Source organism: Globicephala melas, chromosome 9 (genome assembly GCF_963455315.2).
Source record: "Globicephala melas chromosome 9, mGloMel1.2, whole genome shotgun sequence".
NCBI lineage: Eukaryota > Metazoa > Chordata > Mammalia > Artiodactyla > Delphinidae > Globicephala > Globicephala melas.
In genome coordinates this window covers 19,787,237-19,813,062 of record NC_083322.1, presented here as the reverse complement: position 1 = coordinate 19,813,062, position 25,826 = coordinate 19,787,237, and the positions used below count along the sequence as shown (strand labels likewise).

General features: G+C 41.8%; 1 protein-coding gene across 2 annotated transcripts in view; it reads right to left on the bottom strand.

Moving 5' to 3' along the window:
* Positions 1-25,826, bottom strand: part of CHCHD3 (coiled-coil-helix-coiled-coil-helix domain containing 3) — a 287,932-nt gene that overhangs the window by 12,388 nt on the left and 249,718 nt on the right. For both annotated transcript variants that reach the window (XM_060305301.2, XM_030853845.3), the window contains one exon: positions 7,968-8,103. In XM_060305301.2, coding sequence (XP_060161284.1) covers positions 7,968-8,103 — 136 coding nt within the window. The remainder of the gene's footprint in view (positions 1-7,967; positions 8,104-25,826) is intronic.

Below are 25,826 nucleotides of genomic sequence, written 5' to 3'. Positions count from 1 at the left end.
ACACAAGCTTTAAATGGCACATTAAACAAGATGGACTTAATTGATATTTATAGGACATTCCATCCAAAAACAACAGAATACATATTTTTCTAAAGTGCTCATGGAACATTCTCCAGGAGAGATCATATCTTGGGTCACAAATCAAGCCTTGGTAAATTTAAGAAAATTGAAATTGTATCAAGTATCTTTTCTGACCACAATGCTATGAGACTAGATATCAATTACAGGAAAAGATCTGTAAAAATTACAAACACATGGAGGCTAAACAATACACTACTTAATAACGAAGTGATCACTGAAGAAATCAAAGAGGAAATCAAAAAATACCTAGAAACAAATGACAATGGAGACACGACGACCAAAAACCTATGGGATGCAGCAAAAGCAGTTCTAAGGGGGAAGTTTATAGCAATACAATCCTACCTTAAGAAAGAGGAAACATCTAGAATAAACAACCTAACCTTTCACCTAAAGCAAAAAAACCCCACAGTTAGCAGAAGGAAAGATATCATAAAGATCAGATCAGAAATAAATGAAAAAGAAATGAAGGAAATGATAGCAAAGATCAATAAAACTAAAAGCTGGTTCTTTGAGAAGATAAACAAAATTGATAAACCATTAGCCAGACTCAACAAGAAAAAAAGGGAGAAGACTCAAATCAATAGAATTAGAAATGAAAAAGGAGAAATAACAACTGACACTGCAGAAATACAAAAGATCACAAGAGATAACTACAAGCAACTCTATGCCAACAAAATGGACAACCTGGAAGAAATGGACAACTTCTTAGAAATGCACAACCTGCCAAGACTGAATCAGGAAGAAACAGAAAATATGAACAGACCAATCACAAGCACTGAAATTGAAACTGTGATTAAAAATCTTCCAACAGGGCTTCCCTGGTGGCGCAGTGGTTGAGAGTCTGCCTGCCGATGCAGGAGACACAGGTTCGTGCCCCGGTCCAGGAAGATCCCACATGCCACGGAGCGGCTAGGCCCATGAGCCATGGCTGCTGAGCCTATGCATCCGGAGCCTGTGCTCCGCAATGGGAGAGGCCACAACAGTGAGAGGCCCGTGTATCGCAAAAAAAAAAAAAAAAAAAATCTTCCAACAAACAAAAGCCCAGGACCAGATGGCTTCACAGGCGAATTCTAACAAATATTAAAGAAGAGCTAACACCTATCCTTCGCAAACTCTTCCAAAATATAGCAGAGGGAGGAACACTCCCAAACTCATTCTACAAGGCCACCATCACCCTGATACCAAAACCAGACAAGGATGTCACAAAGAAAGGAAACTACAGGCCAATATCACTGATGAACATAGATGCAAAACTCCTCAACAAAATACTAGCAAACAGAATCCAACAGCACATTAAAAGGATCATACACCATGATCAAGTGGGGTTTATTCCAGGAATGCAAGGATTCTTCAATATACGCAAATCAATCAATGTGATACACCATATTAACAAACTGAAGGAGAAAAACCATATGATCATCTCAATAGATGCAGAGAAAGCTTTCGACAAAATTCAACACGCATTTAGGATAAAAACCCTGAAGAAAGTAGGCACAGAGGGAACTTTCCTCAACATAATAAAGGCCATATATGACAAACCCACAGCCCACATCATCCTCAATGGTGAAAAACTGAAAGCATTTCCACTAAGATCAGGAACAAGACAAGGTTGCCCACTCTCACCTCTCTTATTCAACATAGTTTTGGAAGTTTTAGCCACAGCAATCAGAGAAGAAAAGGAAGTAAAAGGAATCCAAATCGGAAAAGAAGAAGTAAAGCTGTCACTGTTTGCAGATGACATCATACTATACATAGAGAATCCTAAAGATGCTACCAGAAAACTACCAGAGCCAATCAATGAATTTGGTAAAGTAGCAGAGTACAAAATTAATGCACAGAAATCTTTGGCATTCCTATACACTAATGATGAAAAATCTGACAGTGAAATCAAGAAAACACTCCCATTTACCACTGCAACAAAAAGAATAAAATATCTAGGAATAAACCTACCTAAGGAGACAAAAGACCTGTATGCAGAAAATTATAAGACACTGATGAAAGAAATTAAAGCTGATACAAATAGATGGAGAGATATACCATGTTCTTGGACTGGAAGAATCAACATTGTGAAAGTGACTCTACTACCCAAAGCAATCTACAGATTCAATGCAATCCCTATCAAGCTACCACTGGCATTTTTCACAGAACTAGAACAAAAAATTTCACAATTTGTATGGAAACACAAAAGACCCCGAATAGCCAAAGCAATCTTGAGAACTGAAAACGGAAATGGAGGAATCAGGCTCCCTGACTTCAGACTATAGTACAAAGCTACAGTAAGCAAGACAGTACGGTACTGGCACAAAAACAGAAATATAGATCAGTGGAACAGGATAGAAAGCCCAGAGATAAACACAAGCACATATGGTCACCTTATCTTTGATAAAGGAGGCAGGAATGTACAATGGAGAACAGACAGCCTCTTCAATAGGTGGTGCTGGGAAAACTGGACAGGTACATGTAGAAGTATGAGATTAGAACACTCCCTAACACCATACACAAAAATAAGCTCAAAATGGATTAAAGACCTAAATGTAAGGCCAGAAACTATCAAACTCTTAGAGGAAAACACAGGCAGAACACTCTATGACATAAATCACAGTAAGATCCTTTTTGACCCATCTCCTAGAGAAATGGAAAGAAAAACAAAAATAAACAAATGCAACCTAATGAAACTTAAAAGCTTTTGCACAGCAAAGGAAACCATAAACAAGATGAAAAGACAACCCTCAAAATGGGAGAAAATATTTTCAAATGAAGCAACTGACAAAGGATTAATCTCCAAAATTTACAAGCAGCTCTTGAAGCTGAATAACAAAAAAACAAACAACCTAATCCAAAAATGGGCAGAAGACCTAAATAAACATTTCTCCAAAGAAGATAAACAGATGGCCAAGAAACACATGAAAGAATGCTCAACATCATTAATCATTAGAGAAATGCAAATCAAAACGACAATGAGATATCATCTCACACTGGTCAGAATGGCCATCATCAAAAAATCTAGAAACAATAAATGCTGGAGAGGGTGTGGAGAAAAGGGAACACTCTTGCACTGCTAGTGGGAATGTGAATTGGTACAGCCACTATGGAGAACGGTATGGAGCTTCCTTAAAAAACTACCAATAGAACTACCATATGACCCAGCAATCCCACTACTGGGCATCTACCCTGAGAAAACCGTAATTCAAAAAGAGTCATGTATCAAAATGTTTTTTGCAGCTTTATTTACAATAGCCAGGGGATGGAAACAACCTAAGTGTCCATCATCGGATGAATGGATAAAGAAGATGTGGCACATATATACAATGGAATATTACTCAGCCATGAAAGGAAACGAAATTAAGTTATTTGTAGTGAGGTGGATGGACCTAGAGTCTGTCATACAGAGTGAAGTAAGTCAGAAAGAGAAAGACAAATACCGTACGCTAACACATATGTATGGAATCTAACAAAAAAAAAATGTCATGAAGAACCTAGGGGTAAGACAGGAATAAAGACACAGACCTACTAGAGAATGGACTTGAGGATATGGGGAGGGGGAAGGGTAAGCTATGACAAAGTGAGAGAGTGGCATGGACATATATACACTACCAAACGTAAAATAGCTAGTGGGAAGCAGCCGCATAGCACAGGGAGATCAGCTCAGTGCTTTGTGACCACCTGGATGGGTGGGATGGGGAGGGTGGGAGGGAGGGAGATGCAAGAGGGAGGAGATATGGGAACATATGTATATGTATAACTGATCCACTTTGTTATAAAGCAGAAACTAACACACCATTGTAAAGCAATTATACTCCAATAAAGATGTTAAAAAAAAAAAAAGAAGCAGAGGCAGAAATGCTGGACGCCACCAGAGCAGAGATGCTGCTCGGGCCAAACAGCCCACGTCTCTTAACTTGAATGTGCTCAGGAACCTGGGTGCTCGTGGGGCCTGCGGCCTGCTCTCAGACATAGAAGTACAATCAGCCATAAATAACAGCTGTGAGGCCCTTGTGGATCACCTAGTTCAAACCCTTAATTTACCAAAAAAGAAAATGAAGCCCAGGTCACCATGACTAGGTTAGAACGTTCCAGCATTCCCCACAAACTCTCGCCTTTGGCGAGCACAGAATGTTCAAGAGTCCAGTCAGTTTCCGAACCTTTCTGTCAATAGCAGCAGGGCTGGCGAAAGAGCTGGAATGCTTAGAATTGTTACACCTAAGCAGCTGGATTCTGCAAGTAAATGAGGGGCAGTGGGGTGTCCCAGGGAGCAGAGGCAATGCAGATCTGGGAGCAAGCCCTTTGTACACACCCCCCTTTTATAAGCCTTGGGCACATTTTGGTCCACTAGTGGGCCAGTACTACTGGCTTCCCATTGCTCCCTCCCTTCCAGTCTCCTGTCACGTACGTGAAGCAAGACTGAATGGGAATCAGGTTTTGATGGTAAGAACAGGTAATTCAATCTTGGGGAGTTTATAGAAAGCTATGAGGCTAAGCAGATGTGAGAAATAAAAGGCACAGAAGTTTATCCATCAATGTCCTCCTATATTTTTAAGTGCTGTATCTCATATAGCTATCCAGTAGTTTTTAAGTCTGAGAAGTAATAATTACAGCAACTGAATATTTCTTTACCATTATGAAGAACACATAACTTAATACACTGGAAGTAACAGTCTAAATGTCTCATGTTGACCCGTGAGGACTGTTTAAGACTAGCTGAAGAAAGATTGATGTGAATAAGTGGATGAATAAGAGACGAAAAGTAAGGCTAAGGAATATCCGGAAATTTTCCTATCAGTAAAATCTATTAGTGTAGAGAACAATGCCCCAAGGGAACCAGTGAAAGCCCAATTTTATGAGTCACTTAAAAAAGTGGAATGGATTTGGCTACTGGAATTATTCCAAAGGGAAAACTCTTGCACTATGCCGGAAATGGACAACATGACCTAATGGGTTGTTGTGTTTAGTATCTCAGCCTTTCCAGCTTGTTCTTTAGATTTTACAAGGAAACTCAAGAAGGGGTTGTGGACCAGTCAGGAACTGTAACAACAAATGATTAGGACCACGTATCCTGCCAAAGTTCCTTTTAACAACAGGGGCGGAGCTAGAGTCACAAGGTTAGACCAGCTTCACACACACACACACACACACACACACACACACACACACACACACACACACACGGAAAACGTGGTGTTAGTGGAAAAGTGACTACTCATGAAATACTGACATAACCTCCGCTGGCCATCTTGGTTTGGTCCTAAAATGGGGCAGCGCCAAGCTACACCTTCGCTCATGGCCTTTATAATCCCACCCTCCTTTCTGTTACTTTCAGTCTCAATGACTACTTCATTTGATCTTCAGGTTTTTTTCCCTTCACTTCATGATTATCGTTCACATCTTCCCTCACTGCCTTATTTCTGTATTAGTGGATACTGGATGTCCCTTCACACACACAACTGAAAAGCCAAACACTATGTATTTTTAAATTTGTTTTTATGGCAAGGTCTATCTTGGTCTAGTTGTTAAATTTACCATCATGACTTCCCTGGGTTTCAATTCTCTCAACTGTAAAATGGTGAAAATAAAACCATCTCTATTTACATCTCAGGTTGTCATAAAAAACAAGTAAGAGAATGGATGTGAAATGACCTTGAAATCTAAATCTACAGACATACAAGGTGTTACTCTTTCTTGGTTACTTCCCATTTCAATGCTGCCTATCTTAGGTTTAAAATAAGGTCTTGTGGACATATCTTTTTCATATCAGCTGCTGTTATATACTCTAATATTTGAATGTAACAGCTGTAAAAACAATAGTCACCTGAAACATACTCATTGAAAATATTAAATTATGCTGCAGATGGGCAGGGGGGTCGGGTGGGGAGAGGAGGACGGGAGGTCCCCTTTGGAATCACTAGTAATAATTTGACGCTTTTGGCCGATTTGTTTAAGCTGGTTTCAGCACAGAATAAGGCAAGTGAGGAAAGAAGGAAAAACATTTAGACTTATTGAATACTTTATAGAAATGGAATCCTCACAACACTGCAAATTACATTACCTCACTTAACAGATGAGAAAAATCAAGGCCCAAGGTTACAGAGCCAATAAAAGAGCTTGGATACAAACTCAGGTTTGCCCAATTCAAACTCTGTTGCACCATGTAGCATGCTTGATTTTGTCACAAGTTAAATAACTCTTGTTTTGCTCTGTAAATGTATGCTATTGGTCTCATGGGGCTGTGTGTAGACAGTTCAACACAACCCGGACCATCAGGATGAAGTCAATACTCCAGACACCCTTGCAGGTGCTACTTCAGTAACGGTACAGATCACTGTGGACACAGGCACCTATGTTACAAGACACCAGTGTCAAAACACGCACTTTGTCTCCGCCATTATGTGCACTACCACCCCCGCCTTAATACAGAACTAACATCAGCTAGAAAAACCCATGAGCCCAACTTACAGGTTCCACCTGCTTCAGTCAGTATTAAAATTGAAGGTTGGAGATTGTTAAGAACATATCAGAAGCTGTTTTTAACAAATAAAATGTACTAACTTAACATCAGTAACACTACTTCTACCAAAGATCTTAAAAGAAAGGTATCCCTGGCACACTACTAAGAGTTAGGCAAGTGCCGTATAAACAAGAAAAAGAAAGAAGCCTTTTGTGACGACCTAGAGGGGTGGGATAGGTAGGGTGCAAGGGAGACACAAGGGGGAGGGGATATATGTATACGTACAGCTGATTCACTTTGTTATACAGCAGAAACTAACACACCATTTTAAACATCCAATAAAGATGTTAAAAAATAGAAAAAATAAAAGATAAATGCTAAGGAGGGGAAAAAAAAAAAGAAAAAAGCCTTGAGCCACACGGCTTTTAAAGACAACACAGGCTTTTAATAAATCTTGGTTCTATGTTTTCTGCTAGTGTTGTTATTTTCCAGATATCCAGACAATACTACCCTCCCATCAGATATTCACAGAGTGTTAGAAATTTATACTAACTGGGATTATTATAACTACAGCAAATTAGACTGCAGGAAGGCATGCTGTGTAATTCAAACACTAGATTTAGTTGGGTTAGAAGGTCAAGTCTAGGGAATTTGTCAGCAGAAAGAACCAAGGTTTCCAACAATTTCCATCTCTCAGAACAATCTATACCCAACAAAATCAGTTAAATGATAGGCAATTACGTGACCTGCCAGAATTGATAATTTACTTCAGCGTTTATCATTAGCTTTCTAAAGTACACAAATTAGAGAAAACACACGTCCCGTGATCATCATATTATTCTGATATGAAGGGTCATGAGAAGAGTATGGCTATGGTACACAGAAGCGATGGAAATTGCTTCCTAGATCCATGTCTGGCCTGTCTTTCCCTGCCCAATTGACTGGACTCTACCAACTGGCAGAAGATTGAATGGTGCTTCCATGGTGGGTTTTTATTTTAGTTTTGTGTTTGCCTTTCGTTTTTTTAAACCAGACTCTCTGCATGACTACTTGCTGTTTATGGACTTGAAGCTGTTGGCCCCTTAACATGTATCCTTCCTCTTTGCTGGCTTTGAGTACTGGCCCAGAAATATGGGGCAATGACCTTGAGGACACAATTATAAAGTAGAGGACAAAAGTTCAAAGCAACTAGAAAAGGTATTCTTTACGTAAAACCTTTTTTTTCTGCAAGTGGAACACAAGGAGACAACGGACTCTTCCTTCAGCCACCTGGATGAAAGGTGATTAAAACTTAACCAACTCATGACAGCAATTCTTGATGACGACTAGTTTGGTTTAAAAAGCTTTTTCATACACATTAGCCTACTGAGTCCTTCCCAGTGCCCATGACGTTGGGCTTTTTATTCCTCTGCTGCCCTAGTTCGCTCCTGGTTTGTACACCCACCTGTTTGGCCTGATTGACGCACTGCTTGTACTGACTGGCCAGAGCGGAGCAGCTGAGGGTCTGCTGGGTGTTCTGGCGGTAACACTGGAGAATTTGGGCCTGCAGATCGGCACAGATGGGATGACACTCATACCGCCTGGAAACAAAAACAGGGACCACTGAGACAAATGGTCTTCAACCGGAATAAAGAACAAGGCTAAAAAAATATATAAAACATCAACTAAGATATAAGTGTTACAACGCCCCTCCCAAAAAGTTGTTCTTAAACAAAAAAGTTTAAGAACAATAATTTTCTTTGACCTTTAAAGAAAGATATCACACAAGATTAAGTGATTTCTTGTTATACAGCAGAAACTAACACAACATTGTAAAGCAGTTATACTCCAATAAAGATGTTAAAAAAAAAAAGATAAGTGATTTCTATGAAATTAGTTCTATTAATTGACACCACTGCGAGCCTCTCTGGACAGGGCAGCATTCCCACCCTACCTCAAACGTGACCATGTGAGTGGGGCCAATTACTCTTCAGCCCAGCCAGCTAACTCAGGAACCTGGGAGCCCCAATGTTCTCTTCCGTTCCCACCTCCAGTTGGTCACAAAGCTTGATATCCTGCAGTCCAGTCCTTTCTCCATACTCACTGTCATTACATTAATTCCTAATCATTTATATCCTGGATTCAAGCAATGACCTTCACGGGTCTCTCTGTCTCTTAACGTTCACCCTCCACTCCTACCTCCCAGAAGGTTCTTTCTAGTAGTAAGTCTAGACAATATCTGCTTTCCAAATAAAATACATGGTCAACAGGCAGGTCCTTTTGGATCAGGTTCCTGCCTAGTCTTTTGCCTCAACCAGACCATGTACAGGGTTTGGTTCTTACACGTCCCTTCACGTCTTGTCTCCACTGCTCTTGATTTTGGAAATGCTCTGCACCCAAGCCTCACCCAGTTCTATGTATCTGGAAAATACCTACCCATCTTTCAATACTTGAGCTAAGTATTGAAGTGCAACCTCCTCTATACGGCTTTCACTAGAGCTCTCTCCAACCACAGCAGAGTCTATCATTCCCTTTATGGTGACCCCCTAACCTGTATTAACTTCCTTTACCATGCACTACACTACAGTCTACTGCAATTTACTGGCATGCAAATCCCAAGTAAGGACTGCATCTTATTTCCTTTGTTATCTCAGCTATCGACATGGATCCCTCTTATAGAAGTCATGCAATAAATTGTTGAGAATACAAATGCGTGGAGAGAAAATTTAATTCCTTGAGCTAAAATTTTACTAGTTATACTTACAAATCTCAAGATTTTAGTTAGAGTGCTTTCAGTGAATATGCACTACTAAACATAAATGCTTCCAAAAAGCTCATAATATACACTTGAAAAATGATAATAATAAAACCAAATGGATTATGCAAACAAAAATGAAATATTCTTGTTACAATGGTAGAGGAACTTGGAATATAAGGACTAAATACACAGAAAAACATATATATTACTATCACTTTAATCTAGGGATTCATTTTTTTTCAAATTAGTTTTGCTTAATACAAAAGGTTCCAGCCTCTTATCAGTTCTTCTCTTGGAATTTAAATTTGTTATTTCCATAGTAATCATGAAATAGCATTATTTTAAATTGATGAGTTCTGAAAAACCCCTAGAGAACACAGGAGAAATATTTCTCATCAATAAGGAAACCCCTGGCTGACAATCTGTCTCCTCATTGCTTTTATCCAACACACTAAGCTAGTATACATATTTTGCTAGAATAGAAAACTGAAATGCAAGCCACGTTACTGGCCGCTAAGGGAATTTACTTCCTACTACCCTCTAAAAAAGTAGACACAGAGATAACATTGCTTGTACTCTTTCATTCATTACCTTACTGTTTGGCCAAACACCTAAGAACAGAATTTAAATCCAATCCCAGGAGTTTCAACTCGCTTTAAGGTTTTGAAGTTCAGATGTCTGTGAATGTCTCTGGACACAGACTTCCCTGATCCCCTACCATGAACATCAGTATCTAAAAAGAGTCAGCTGTGTTTCGAAGGGTAGAAGCACAGCTACGACTAACTGACTATAGCAAGACACACTCCTGGACTAAATAACATAAGATCAAGCATCAGGTTAGCTGAATCCAGCAAATATATGATGAATGCCTTTTAACAGTTCATGAGAAAGCAGGGTCACATGCTATCCTAGTGTGGAGGACCATCGTCCCTCCAATATACCTTAGATTTAAAGCAGGGGGAAAGAAGATGGGAGAGAAGGCTAGAAGCAATCCGACCAGATATGCAGCCCCTCCCCATTAACACACAGCAAAAGACCATAAAGAATGAGCTCCCACACAGTGCTCATCACAAGGAAGATGCTGTGGTTGTTTTTCCTTCTAAAAAGACTCTTCACAATGGGATTCATTCATCTAATACTATGGACTCCTTAGAAAGAGGTAATTTAAGTTATATGTAAGCATTTACCCTGGGTTGAGCTATTTAGTCATGCAAGTTAAAGTCCATGAGTTATTCATAATTTGAAAGGTGTCAAAATATACTTTTACCACCACAAATCAATACTACTCACTTCCAGGGCCCTTTATTTCCTGTATGGTAGTCTGTTCTGTGTGAGTGAGAGTGCGTGTGTGCACGCAAACGCAGACATTTTCAGAAATCCTTTTTGTACACATTTCAACCTGTATTGATGATTAGATGGTAGAATGGAGGAAAGAAGGGTGGAAATCAACATAATTGTCTTCCAGTTCCTGGACTAGACTCTGGTACATTCTGCTTGGATTAATCCGTAAGGGCAAAGCTCTGTCTCTGTATTGATCTGCAATGCTGTTATGCTGCCCTAATGCACTGTTTTCACTTTGGGAAAATGCTAAATGAGATTACTGTCTAACATTAGGAGGCCATAAAACCCAAGCATGGCACCTTCCATTCAGGAAAAGGGATTCAAAGACATTTCCAATATGCATTATGGTCAACCCTCCATATAGTCATTGAGTCAACAATTGATTTTTATTGACTGCTTTCATTCCTGCTGATGGAAAAAGCCACCATTAGGTAAAAATAACAAAAGGCAGAATTTCAAGATACCCAAGAAGGAAAATTAAATCTCAGCAGCAAGAGACATTTAAACAATTTACTATCTTTGTATGAAAAGATTAAAAAAAAGAAATGGTGAATGACAAACGTTAAGAGAAAGATGAAATATCTGGGGAACTTAAAACCATAATAAAGAAGTGAGAGATAGAATAGTTGTCCAAAAACATACTTACCAAAAAGGAACGGGTGGAATAAAGTTGATACACGGAAATATATATTGCTCAAAAATAAGAAAAAATCCAGTTTAGTGGACTTGAAATTATTGGGGACTTTTGATGGATCCCACCACTTGTCTCCTCCCGTTGCTTTTCCTTTCTGTACTCTATACGTGGCTCCCTGTCTCTTCCCTCCTCCCACCAGCACTAGAAGCTGGCCCTCTGCCCTTCCCGCCCTACCCCACCTCATCCCACAGTGGTACTTCGGGCCAAGGAGGTCGTTGACGGTATTCAATGGCAGAACTGGAGACCAAAGATCTGGACAGAGAACAACACCCAAAGAAGCATTCCTGGTAGGTATTCTGTACCCAGTAAAACAATTTTTTTGCCAATGTTTAATGCTAATATTCACTTAAAAGGCAGCTAATAAAATACATCCAAGTATTCTTCTCATAACACTGACAGATCAATGTAGAAACTTCGGGGGAAAAAAATAACAGAAAAGAATAAAGATCCATATTTAGGCTGTTTCTAATTTTTAAGTGCTTAAAACACCATGGTGATGGACAAAAATTATCACTACGATGATTTCCTTTGTAGAGTTTCCTATAAGTTGAATTAATTGGTCAAAGAGAAATGAAGATGTTTTGGTAAAAATGACGCTGAGATAAATAAGCAGTATTCAGAACTCTCTTCTTAAGATTCTAGTATTGGGTTTCCCTGGTGGCGCAGTGGTTAAGAATCTGCCTGCCAATGCTGGGGACACGGGTTTGAGCCCTGGTCCGGGAAGATCCCACATGCCATGGAGCAACTGAGCCTGTGCACCACAACTACTGAGCCTGCTCTCTAGAGCCCACGAGCCGTAACTACTGAGCCCGTGCTCCGCAAAAGAGAAGCCACCGCAATGAGAAGCCCACGCACCACAACAAAGAGTAGCCCCCGCTCGCCGCAGTTAGAGAAAGCCCGTGCGCAGCAACGAAGACCCAATGCAGCCAAAAAGAAAAGAAAAAAGACTCTAGTATAATACATTTCCACTTAGTTATCTGTTTTAGAGCTATCTGTTGGTTTTGCTGCTGCCTCTCCTACTTTCATGTCTTAGAAACTTCTTTGAGGTGGGTCTGAGCTTTGTATTTCGAGAAAACTACTTACCCATCATTTTAGTTCTAATATAAACAAAAAGGATAATGAGGTAATTTCAGAGAAGGGAGAAAAGTGTGGAGATAGCCCTCCTCATACCACTCGGAAGGCTCAAGAAGTCATGTAATGACCATCAGTGAGCAGCCACAATTCCTAACGCTCTCGGACACAAAAATCATTCGTTGAGTGCAGGGTGGATACGAGAATGGTTGGCGCTACAAGGGGAGTTCTCATTTTTTCGGGGGGTTGGGGAGGAGATTCTGATCTTTTAACAGGTTGCAACAATGCATCTTTCACGGGAACCGGTGACTTTAGAAAAAGGAATCAGTATCACAACTCAGTCCTCTGAATCCACAGGAGGCGGGTGATATGCAAGGAGGGAGGGGAAAGCATTATCAGTCTTCCCCCAGGTTTTAGGATCCTGAGTAAAAGTCCTAAAACCAGGACAATCCCAAAGATGGGACCTCTGGTCACCTATCCAAGATGATATGAACAAATACAGTGCTCTACGCACACAGGTACACTGTTCTTAAACCAACAGGCCTCCCATGCCCTAAGTATATGAGCACAAACACGCCAGGATATAAGGTGAATGAAAAACTTTCCAATTTTGCAATATATTTTTCTTCCTTATTCAGTAATATTGGGTACCCGGAAATGATGGGGGCATTAGGAAAAACCTAGCGAGAGAGTGGGAACCTAGTAACGCGTGACCACATGAAACTGGTGGGGGCTGGATGACTCTGCCTTCTTGCTTAGTGGACAATACACCTCAGCACTACAGGACTCCCCAGTGCCTGGTTTCCTTTCCTGAGGAGGCAGCTCTTGCCCCGCTCTTCTCAGAGAACCCTCATGGTATCTTGCCAATTTCACCATACCCTGCGTGGGATTCTGCTACATGGGCTCGTCCCACCAAGGGTCTAAACTTAGAAAAATGGGGCCATCTTCTGCTGCATCTCCAAAGAACAAGGGCCCCAACTGTTTTGTTTTGTAAATACACTTTCTTAAAATCTCGTGACCTCGAGAGGTTGGCTAACTTTCATCTTCCACTATATCATGGTACCCTTGCCATACCTGGGCTATGTGCAGCAAGGTTTATATCTCTAAAAAGGGAGATAAAATAACTGTTACTGGGACTTCCCTGGCGGTCCAGTGGTTAAGACTCCACGCTTCCACTGCAAGGGGTACTGGTTTGATCCCTGGTTGGGGAACTAAGATCCCACATGCCACATGGCCAAAAAATAAAAAAATAAAATTATTACTTACACAAAGGATATCTGGGATAAGCAGCAATAACTATATAGAGTTTGGGGACACAGAACATAATTGATGTCAACATTAACTCAGGGGCTTCCCTGGTGGTACAGTGGTTGAGAGTCTGCCTGCCGATGCAGGGGACACGGGTTCGTGCCCCGGTCCAGGAAGATCCCACATGCCGTGGAGCGCCTGCGCCCGTGAGCCATGGCCACTGAGCCTGCGCATCCAGAGCCTGTTGCTCCGCAATGGGAGAGGCCACAACAGTGAGAGGCCCGCGTACCGCAAAAACAAACAAACAAACAAACAAACAAAAAAAACATTAACTCAACCTGGAAGAACTCGAAATCAACTTCCCATCACACTTACTTTAGGACAAAACCAAATACTCAAGAGATGTTATTTTCTCAAGCTCACACAAAGTCCTCTCGTTAGGTAAAATTCTACACCTAACATACTGCACTTTAGTCTAGGTGACCCTTAATTTAGAGAAGTATAAGCCATCCTTCCCTCTCCCTTTCTTCTTTAACAATGCCTGGTGTGCTGTTATTGCTTAATAAATGTCAAGTAATAACACTGTAATAAAAATGGGCACTAGTAAGTTAACAATGCAGCTCTTTGCTTTAAAGGTGCCTGAGAGCAGCAGTTTATACAAAGTATCTGGAGCATAAACGTCACCTCCTGCCACGCACATAGTAGGAACAAAATTAAATCACAGCTCACAGAAGTGGGCCTTGGTTATAAGAACTGAAATACTGGGAGTGTTTTCTCTGTCCCATCAAAAGACCTACAAGCCACGAATGAAGACATGTCTAGGGCCAAACATTAAATTTGAATCTCCAAAGGCTGTATCAGTGTGTGAATGAGACCAAGTCATCTTAATACACACCAAATTATTTTTACTTGAAATATCTCAATAAGACTTCAAGGCCAGGAAAAGCATCATCATCATCACCATCATTATTATTATTATTATTAAAGAAAAGCATGACAAATCTCTGACTTTGTAAAGTCACTTTAATTAGACAACTTAGAAAATGTTAATCTTGAGCATACACAATGCATCACCCTTGGATTTCTTTTCCTTTAAATATATGTATCTATATAATACATTGAACTCATGCCAACACAAATTAAAAGTTACATTATTTTACCTATGAGGCTTTGGGAGTTATTTCCATTTCCCCTATCCTGCTACTTTAGAATGTTCACTAAAATTGGTCTAAGGATAGAAAATATGAGAGCTGGTTCATTCATTCTTTCATCTACGCAGCTACTCCGACAACAAATATTATTAAGTCACAGACATTTATCAAGCACTCATTACATGGCATCACTACGGTAGGTGCTGAATAAGATGTGATCCTTGCCTTCTGCTGGCTCCCACTCTAGTAGGGAGAGACAGAGGTGTACACGAAGTCTTATAATGAGAATGCTGAGCTATAAACAAAGTGCTAAACAGAGCTCTCGTTTTGAATGGAACAGGAACTGAACATACAGTGTTCCAGACAAGAGGACATTCATCACCAGTGAACAGGAGGGGAAGACTGGCCTTAGGATTCGCTTGAAGTAACTTTCAAGCCAGCAGGAAGATCTGTCCATTGTATCTAAACTATAGAGACACACTCCAAGATGGAGAGGAGAGACCTCTTGAGACCTTGGGTATATGAATACACCCGCAACCTGGTTACTCCAAGCCTTCTAGATGCCTCTGCTTTCTCTCAGAGCAAAGTTTAGTGCTTGTGTTCATGACATTTGCCAACACAAGCTTGGTTTGGCGGGGTGGGAGTAGTTGCGTATGGTAAGAGTTTACAAACTCTTTGACTTAAGTAGGGAATCCCTAGAAAATAATCAGAGGCCAGATGCCCACTTGCAGACCTGTCAACAATAAACGAATGTTGAGACAGGTTTCTGGTTGCTCTGTCTTGGTAGGAGGGCTATGGTGCCGACTTTCAGCTGGTGCCAACATTACTCTTCAGCCTTCATCACTTTCCTACTTAGGGGCTGCCTTCGCTAAGTAACCACGCTACTGTTTCCTACTTCATATGGCCAAGAAGGCGAAAACTGGATAATTTGGCCTTAGATCAATGCCCAGTTTCGGAGGCAGGAGGGAGACAGTAGGAACTGGAATAAGACGGGGAAGGTAGAAAGATACTGGGAAGCTGAAGAACCTACCAGAATTCGAGGGGACTCCTGGACAAGAAAGGGAAGCGTTATGGGCCAGATCAGTCCAGATGCAGAGAGAGCAGAGGGACTGGCTGAGCAGCTAAACAACCCCTGAGGAAGGACAAGGGAAAGGGGAGACTGCAGGCTCCAGGCTACGGGGCTGCAGCAAACTGTGGCATTGGTTTCCAAATTCTGGAAGGGCCTTTACCCCCTTCATCACCCATTCTTCCTGCTCAAGTCCTCAGGCTCAGAAGAGGAAGAGCTGGATACAGCCAACATGGTTGTCTCCCATACAGCCAAGGGGAGGGCACCAGTCCTGGCAATCTAGCAGGTTTTTACTGAGAGAGGACACTTGTAATGAACCTAAGACACTCTGACCAAATTTTAACGGAACGCTGGAGACAACCTCCCAGAGATAATCCTTCCGTATTTGGAGCAATATTTATTTCATAAGCCTTATTATATCATTTTCATCAATGCAATCTGACTACTGCAGTAGCACAGAATCACAGCATCTTCAGGTTGAGTAGTATGGTACCAGCAGCCTGTGGAGAAATATGGTCAAGCACACACTTTCATGTTAGGTCCCTATTTTTAGGCGCTTCTAATTTTTCAAAAAGAATCACGCTCTGGGATGAATTGTCTATGCTCCTTCTCAGCTGAGGAGTGACTTAGGGATGAGATGTTTGGTGAAATTCCATCTGAGTCACCCAAGCATAGACATACATTCTGGTACCCTTACCTCTTCCCTGCAGTGATCAAATTTGAGAGAGTGCTTTTAATACTAAGATAAGGACAGCTTAGTTTAAAACATTTCAAAACTGCCATGTATCTCGAGAACTGTGACACATTCACAGTTAAAAACTGGGTTAAGATAAAATTTTAAGTCTGTAGTGAGAGAGTGTGTTATAGTACATTAGGTGATACTCTTTTTTCCACTACATTTTGAAAGCAAGATCCAAATACTAGATACACCCAGGAAGGAATGTGCCTGGCTCTCTTAACTGAAAGAACTGCAAATGTATTACTGCAGTGACAAGTAAAGGAAAAAAATTATCCATACTGATCTGCCCTTAAGTGTCAGAGTACTAATAATGAGGAATGGAAAGAGGGCTAGAGCTGGGCCTCTTGTCTGTTTCCCATCCCTTCGATGAGCTGAAAGGGAGGAGGCTTAGGCTCTACCCCTGCCAACAGGAAATCCCCAAATGGGTGCACTACGCCATGCCCTAGTGACTAGGCCATGCCCGCAAACTCCAGGAACTGTCAGGCAGAAAAATGCCACCTGGACATCACAGGGGTGTACATACTGTGGAGGAGGAGGTAAAGGTGTGTACAAACACAAGGGAGAAAAACTCATACCTGTAAAAGAAACACCCTCGTAAAGGTCACAGGTTAAGACAAGGCGGTGTGACGGGTGTAAGGGAAAGAGTACAGTGGTAAGCGCCACAACTGTTCTGAGGAGGGAGCTGGGGGAGGTCTAGGGAGAGTCCACGGAGGAGAAGAGATGGGTTGTGAAAGCCTTATCCCGAATGCAGGGTAAGACTGTAAGAGGCAGAGAGGACACGTAAGAAGGTCTACGTGAGCCAAGGCCCAGGCTGAGTCACGCTGGGCGCGTCCAGGGGCCTCAGGTTGTAGGGAGGGTGGCAGAGGTGAGAGGCAGCACTGAAAAGGGAGGCACTGGGATCTGGACGGTCTTCTAATAAGACAGAGGATGCTTAGACTCTGTTCTGCAGGTGGAGACAAACCACCAACCTCTCCAAATGAGACAGCAAAGCCATCAAGGTGCCTAAGCTGATCGGATGTGAACAAATCAGATAGATGGAAGTGGGAACCATCTAGGCTGGGAGCCCAGTGGAGCTGTGTCCAGCTATAAAAACAGGCAAGAATGGAGGCACTAGAAAGCAAGTATGGAAGGATGCAGTAACTGACAGATGTGGATATCAAGAAGACGAAAGACTGGGCAATACACATGTGGCTTAGACCTGGGGATTTAAAGAATGCAAGTGCTTGAGCAATGTTCCCAAGTGGAAACGACCTACCAAAATCTAGAGTGTGGACCTGGAGCTCAGCACTGGGAACAGGGCTACAATCATGGACTGAGCATCCCCTGAAAGACACAGCGGGGAGCGCAGAGACAGAGGGCAGGAGGGACAGTTGAGCCCTGGGGAGCAGCCCCATTGGGGGTAAGGTGACAGGGAAGGAAGACGGAGCGGTCAGAGAACTGGGAGTGGAGAGAAGCAGCAGTATGACAGCATCACGAGGCTGGGAAACCAGAGCTTCATGAAAGAGAAGAAAGTTGAAAAGAATACAGATTGATAAAAGGCCGTGGAATTCAATCCCCAGCAATTTAGAGAAATAATTTCAATATAGTACGTAAGGCAGAAGCCAGACAGCAGGAAATTGGTAAATAAGAAAATGGGCAGTAAAGAGATGAAGGCAGTGGGATTAGGTCAGTTCAATATCCTTTACGGAGTGCTTGTTCTATACCAGGCACTGTGTGTGTGTGCGTACGTGCGTGCGTGTGTGTAGGAGAGAAAGACACACCTATTTTATAAGAGCTGCTTCTATGGGGCACATCTGGGAACACTAAAAATATGAAAGGGGAGGAGTACATCTGGCTGGAGATGACCAGAAAAGGTCTTAGATGAGATGCAAGAATTTCAGTAGTCTTAAAGAACAGGAAGGGCTTAGGCAGTTAGATAGGAGAGAAAGGCACTCTAGACAGAAAAGTAGAAGAAGCAAAGGCTGTGGAAGAAGAGAAGAAAGTTTGCAGGCAGAAGCAGTGACATCACTAACAGACTTTTTTTTTTTTTAAAGATTCATATGGAAATTTACATGCAAATCAGAAAGCCAAAACACTCTGAGCAAGGACATGCCCTACAAGTGATAAAGGAATTTCCAGAAAGTACAGTAATGAGCAGAGGTGAGCTTAGAAGTTGGGTAAAGAGGGAAGGTTGTGTGAAAAAAGGAGAGTTTTGATTCAACAGTCTTTAAAAAGAAAGACAAGAAGGGCAGGAAGGAGGGCAGACATGGTGTGATTAAAGAGAAACATGGTGTGATTAAGGAGGACCACGGTTCTCTTGGTTAAAGCGTAAGTCCACAGTGAGGAATATTAAAAGAGAGATTGGTGAGACATAGGAGGGGCGGAAGGAAATCTTTCGGTGGGAAACCTCAAAAGCTAGATGAATCATCTGACAGTAATGGGAATTCACGTGAGTAAGAATGGGAACAATCCACGAGAAGAGGGATTCTCCTCCTAAAGGCGTCAGCAAGTAGCTGCTGTTTCCCTACTTAATACCCCATAAATGAGGGATACCTCAAAAGAATTTCATAACTAATAAAAGCGAAGAGTTTATATGGGATGTATAGTAACAGTGAACTACACGTGCATCGATGGAACATCCGCACAATTACTCTTCAGTTTAAAAATTCGAACATTTCTTTTTACGGTTCTGATTAAAGTACTCGGTACTGATGCCGTAACACATCATACAATCTCAACCCCTTGTGTTACATAAACAGATTTAAGCATGTTTCAGAGGACAGGCAAGATTTAGCAAATTGGCAGCTGCTGAGACTGAAATTGACAAGACTAACCATGAAAGTAGAGGAAACAACAACCTCCTGCACACAAATTCTTCAAATGATTATGATGAGCCTCACACACGAGTATTTCTGAGGCGGAATCACAATGATTCCTATGTAAAGGGATAATGATGTATTACTGCAGGACCAGACAATGCATTTCTCAATTCATGTCCTGGATTGCATTCATCATGCTGAGCCCCATTAGTTTTACATCTCCCTAAGGGTTCCAATTCAGCAGTATTAATCTAAGCCCTCACACGCAGCTCCAGTCGCTGAACGCCTGCCATATGACTGTCCTTTAATACAGCTCTCCAGTTGAGTGTTTCTGGAGGAAAATCATATAACCAGGGTAAATCCATAGGCAGACACTAAATTCTGCCTACCATGTTTTTACATTTCTGTGGTAAATTCATTCTTGCCCTCTTTCCCATGATTATTTCATTACATCTCCATTCTCCTCTCACTCTTGGCCATTTTTCTAATTTCATTGACAAAACCAGAAACCAGATAGCTCCCTCACTGTCCCATCACAAAATCTGGATCTGCAACTTTTCTACTGTTACTTTGGAGGAAGAGTGCCTCTCTCCTAACAATTCCTTTCCCTACTAGATCATTTTTAAGAGCTCTCCCACGAAGAGTGCTATCCAAGAAAACTCCCTGCAGTGATGGAAACGGTCATGTCTATGCAGCCCAACACACTGGTCAAGGCCACATGTTGCTACTGAGCACCTGAAATGTGACTAAAGCAACAAAGGTAAAATTTTGTATTTTATTTAATTTTAATAAATTTAAATCTAAACAGTCACCCATGGCTAGTGGCTATCATATTGTTGAAAGCACAGCTCTAGCAAATACTATTCTTATGACAGCCACCTCCACTTCCTACCTTCCATCCATTCTCTTCTATCCACATCCAAGTGGCCAAATCCAACCAAACTTGGTAGACGTCTTATAGGACCAATCAGCATGGACTTAAGTAAATTACTCCCCTCTCCTGAAAGGGGCTTCTTGGCTTCTACAAACACTGCACTTCCTCCCTTGCTTCTCCTCCAGCTCATCTTCTTCTAACTGATCTCTTGATGTGGGAGATCCTCAGGGCCATATCCTGCTCTTCTCTCTATATAGTCTCTCCACCAGGATCTCAACCATTCATGTGGCTTTCACTTGTGTGCTGACAGCTATCAAATCTGTACCTCTAGCCCTGCCTTCTTACAGGTGTCTGCCTCCTGCTATTCACACTGAAGGTTTTACAGGTGCTACATGTTTAAAATCGAACACTTAATTCCTTCCTCTACCCGCAATTTGTTCTTTCTTCCCCATCTCAGTAAATGGACCTTCCAAAATCAGGGAATTCCCCCTTGACACCGCCTCTTCTCTCATTCCCAATATCCAATCTGTCACCAAGTCTTATCAATTAAACTTCAAAAACAGATCCGGAATCAACCTATTTCTCTCCATCTCCATTGTCATTATTCCAGATCAAGTCGCTACCACCACCACCTGGAATATTTCAAAAATCTCCTAAGCAGTCTCCTGGTTTCCATTCTGAGTCCTCCAGCCTCATCTTTACAGCAATTCATTATCAACACAACAACTGGAACGCCTCCTTTTAAATGGACCTTATAACTTCCAGGTTACAACCCTAATCCTTCAAACACTCCTTACTGCTCTTAGGATAAAATTCGAAATACTAATTATGGCCTAGTAGGACGTGGCCCCCCGCTCCATCTCCGGCCTCATCTCTCCCAACTCTGCTTTCCTGCATGCTTCCTTTCAGAACCCCAAAGGAGCTGAGCTCCTTCCTCGGGGCCTTAACACTTGCTGATCTAGCTGCTTAAATGACCTTCCATTACGCTCCCCCAACACCTACTATTTTAGCCTAAAGAGAGGTCGTCTCTGATCCCTCACAGGGGATTCCCATGTCACATGATCTTATAGCATTTGACAGCACTTAGCACAACTATAACTGTTGAGTTTATCTGGGCGACTAGTCATTTCTCTGATTAGTCTGTAAGCTCCAAGAGGGCAGGGCTCATGTCTGTTCCATCTACACAGTATTCCCAGCGCCTGGAACAGCATCTGGCAAACACCAGGGGCTGCTCAGACCCCTCACTACAGAGCTACTAGGGCACTCCACTTCTCCTCGCCACTATGTTGGCCTGAGTGTATGTGCGCACATAAGGTGGATGGAAGTGTGTCCAAAGTACTACACTGGGGGAACAAATGTTCCTAATATCCCAACTGGAATCGAGATGAGTTTTCTTCTAATAAAGTAGTACGAGCAAAGTTAGTTAGCTTCCATAATATAGTCACTGCTTATACTTGCGCCATTTACCCTGATGGTTAACATAGGATCTGGCATCTAAAACACCTACGTCCAAATCTGGGCTCCGCCTTTCTCTTGCTATGGAAGCTGGCGCAAACTGCTTAATCTTTGTAAGGTGCAACTTTTTCATGGGTTCCTACTGTTTTGCTGTAAAGATTATTAAGATAATGCGTAAGCCCTCAGCACAATGCCCGGCACACAGTAAGCTTTTAACAAACAGTAGCTGCTATTATTACTATTATTCTTATTATCTCAACTAATAAATTTCAGTAGGTTGTTCTAGGAACCTATTAGTTACCACCTTATTTCTAAAGGAAAATGGGTTTCCATTTTCACACTGCCAACTTAAAAACCAAGTTTTAGAATACAATTCACGTGAGGGTTGGTGACTGTTCACGTAACCTGAAGGTGTCCACGAAGTGTTCAGGTGGCAGCAAAGAAGGTTCCTGCATGTGTTTTTGATAAAGGGATTAAAAAGCTGCACTCATGTTAAAATCAAACCTCCAGCATGGGGTATATAATTAACATAAACCTATACATCTTTTCTTCTCTCAACTACGTTCTCACAGAGAGCAACAGTCTTCCCTATGAATAAATGGAATTGTACCTGAAGTAATTACACTTGGCACAGATTTGCCCACTGCTGGTGGCAGGGCTGCTACTTGTGACTAGGCACTGAGGAGGAACTCAACGGAATTGATGGCAAACTACTTTAATTTTCTTTAATAGTAGCAAAATCCTGTCTAAAACAAGCTGGACATTTCAAGAATAATCAACACCACACAATTAACGTTCTATTACCATTAAACCAGTATTCAAACAGGCCAGAAACTGGTTTTCAGCCTCTTTCCATGAGTTTCTGTATCTTTAGTGTCATAAATGTCATTCTGTAAAGTCAAGCTGGCAGTCCTCAGCAGGAGGCCCAGAAGTGCCAGCGTTACTTAAATATGTCGGATAACTTTTCAGTTCATTCACGCTGTGAGATCTGTTCCCCGTACCCTACCCTCAAAAAACGTTAACCACCAAAGGGCATTCAGGAACAGGGAGAAACATGAGAGGACCAATGGTGATTTCATTTTCAAATGGTTTAAATAGGCAATGACAGCACTGACTGCGATGGCCCTGTAGCCCAGGCCACAGCAGGGACCGGGGGGAAGCTTGGGATCGAAGGATTCTCTTTTCAATAATACTGATAAGAAATTAAAGACGGTCTCCCCTGTGCCTGATGAGTAGCCCTTGTGAAGGATATATGAGAACCTAGGATCTTGCACATAATAAAACCACGACAGATATCTGTGGATTCATTACTGCTCAGAAGTTAACTGCACATGACTAAGATGATGTAGAAAGCTTAGAAACTTGGAGTTTTGCTATACATATCATTTCACATCATGGTAAGAAGTATATAATGGCTGTGGCTATACATATTATGAAGTAGACATTTCAGACTTATTTGCCTAATTTGACCAATGTAAACCGTCCACAACTGGCTGCTAATGGCCAGCAACTCGTTTGGGTTAGGAATGAAGAGTCTTGAGAGAAGATCTTCAAGTGCTGCTCAGGACTGTAACTTCAGTTTAAGGTCTGAATAACTGGTTTGATTATCCAAATTGGATGAATTAATGAGACAAAAAAACCCACAAGCACACAGAATAAAATAAAGCACTGAGGGCTTTTCATTAAAACTTTTCAAAACAATGGTAAGTTAATTATAGTATTAATTTCTACCAAATACCATTAATTTTTACCACTTTTTGATCTCCAAGATTAGTTATTATTGCCAATATTTATACTGAAGAAGAACCGTTTAACAGATGGAGTTTTACTACTTCTGGTATTTAGGAAAGAGGTCATTTGACTGCAGTCTTATTTCTCTGCTTGTAAACTAAAGCTTCTGCCCATGAGACACTATTTCAAATGCACTGAAGGTTAATATCTTTGCATGTATTACAAATGCTAATCAAAGCGCAATGTTAATATATTCTCTTATTCATTACAAAGAAAATGGCACATATGACTGCACATTAAGGACATTTTGCCAACAGTATCTTCTATCCTGAGTGATTTTTAAGTCCCTGCAAATGCCAGTCACAGTCCCACTGGTACTGTGGTGGCCCGAAGTGAGGAAAAAGAAATTGGCTTTCCTACCAGGAGCCATATCAGGACAAGAGGTAACAAAATATAAAGTCCTGTTTTGCGGTTATTTCATTTCCCCAAACCTGCTGGTAGGTGAAAGGTGAAAAGAGAACAGAAAAAAAGATATTAAAATCGCACCACACAGCCTTTCTTCCTTCCTTCTTTCTTTCTCTCTTCATCCTTCCTATTTCTGGTTAGGCACTATCAATTAAGGGAGGTAAACAGAGATTTTTATATTTGCTTCTAAAGCAGGGGTAGCAAATCAAAGGAAAAATGCCAACTCTCTCAACACTCATGCCAACGGCAGACATCACTAATCAACCATGGCACTCCAGATTCCTTAGCCTTCTCTTGTTTCCGTGGTGTTCTAGCCTTAGCCTTGGGTTTGACTCTCCCAGTTCTGCACTTTCCTGTGGTCCTGCCATTAAGGCTGAGTATTTCATGACGCTGAAATTCAGAGGCCTGGCTATCTTCCAACAAGCACTTTGTGGTACAAAATCCAAGGTTTCTGAAAGTAAGGAAGAGACCAGACAATACACCTTTCTGACTCACTCCACATCCCTCCAAAAGGCAAGTAAAGCCAGGAAAAGTTATCTGGGCTGAACAGTCTATTTCTTTACTTCCTGGAGAAAAAGAGTGGGGAGCAAAAGAGTAGGCCCCTATTAATGTTTACACCTTGATCTTAACTATGTCTGTTTTTAAAGCTGATGTGTGGTTCAGATTCACCATTCGCCCTTTCCAAACGTATGTGTTTAAAAGAAAGTTTCACGACAGTCACTAGGGGCTGCGTAAGCATTTTAGGAGCACCTTCCCTATATATAAACACAGGCGTTCATTTGGTTTCGAATTTAATTGCTCTCTTTCCAGAAAGCCCTTAGTGACACCATCTCGCATCCAGCCTTCACATCTGGCTCCGCGACCTCAGAGAGCGGGATTCCTGAGCACTGCCTGCCTGCCGTGGTAGCCAAATGAGACTCTCCCTTGCTGCGCGTCCTGCTTTATGACAGGGGCCTGCCTGATCACCCCGAACCATTCCAGGCACAGAGCCTTCCAGGCAACAAGAAGCTACTAGATGCAACCTGCTTGGACCAGGGCCACCTTCAGTTCCCAAGGATCACTTCTCTACACGTCCACCGGCGTGCTTTCTTTCTACTGCTCAGGAGAGGCCCGTCTCCACACTTGCACAAAGGATCTCCCCGGATAAAGAAGTTAAAAGAAAATCAGAGAATGGCCAAACCTTGCATAATTTAATTTGATAAATGGCACATAAAAGTCTCAAAATAATCTGGAACATCAAAATGGAGGTAGGTTCAACTATGATTAGAAATGTGGCTGCCCCGAGCTTCCCTGGTGGCGCAGTAGTTGAGAGTCTGCCTGCCGATGCGGGGCACACGGGTTCGTGTCCCGGTCCGGGAAGATCTCACATGCCGCGGAGCGGCTGGGACCGTGAGCCATGGCCGCTGAGCCTGCGCGTCTGGAGCCTGTGCTCTGCAACGGGAGAGGCCACAACAGTGAGAGGCCCGCGTACCGGGGATAAAAAAAAAAAAAAGAAAGAAATGTGGCTGCCTGAAAAACAGACACAGACCAGAAGAGCTATCTGGGGCACCTCTGTCTATCCTTGGGAGCTGAATGAAAGGTGGAGGTTTCTCCTGTGCATGTGTTTGTCCCCAACTCCCCACAGCTGCTGGCTCTCAAGAAAATGCTGCTTGCAGGCGGTGACCACATAAAGGGCAGCACTCCTCCGCTTCATAGAGAGTTGAAAAGATTTACATAATTTTTCTGGGGTCCCAAGATTTTTTCTTTTTTCGTTTTTTTGGCATCACCCATAATGTATTTGTGCACGGGATAAACAGAGACGCCTTCCACTACAATTATATTTGCTTAAAGGAAAACACAGCTGCCTTTCTTGCATATTAAGACGCAACTGGAACTAGAGAGACCGAACAAAGATTTCAAAGGGAAGGGAAGTTTTTATAGCATAAAAGACACT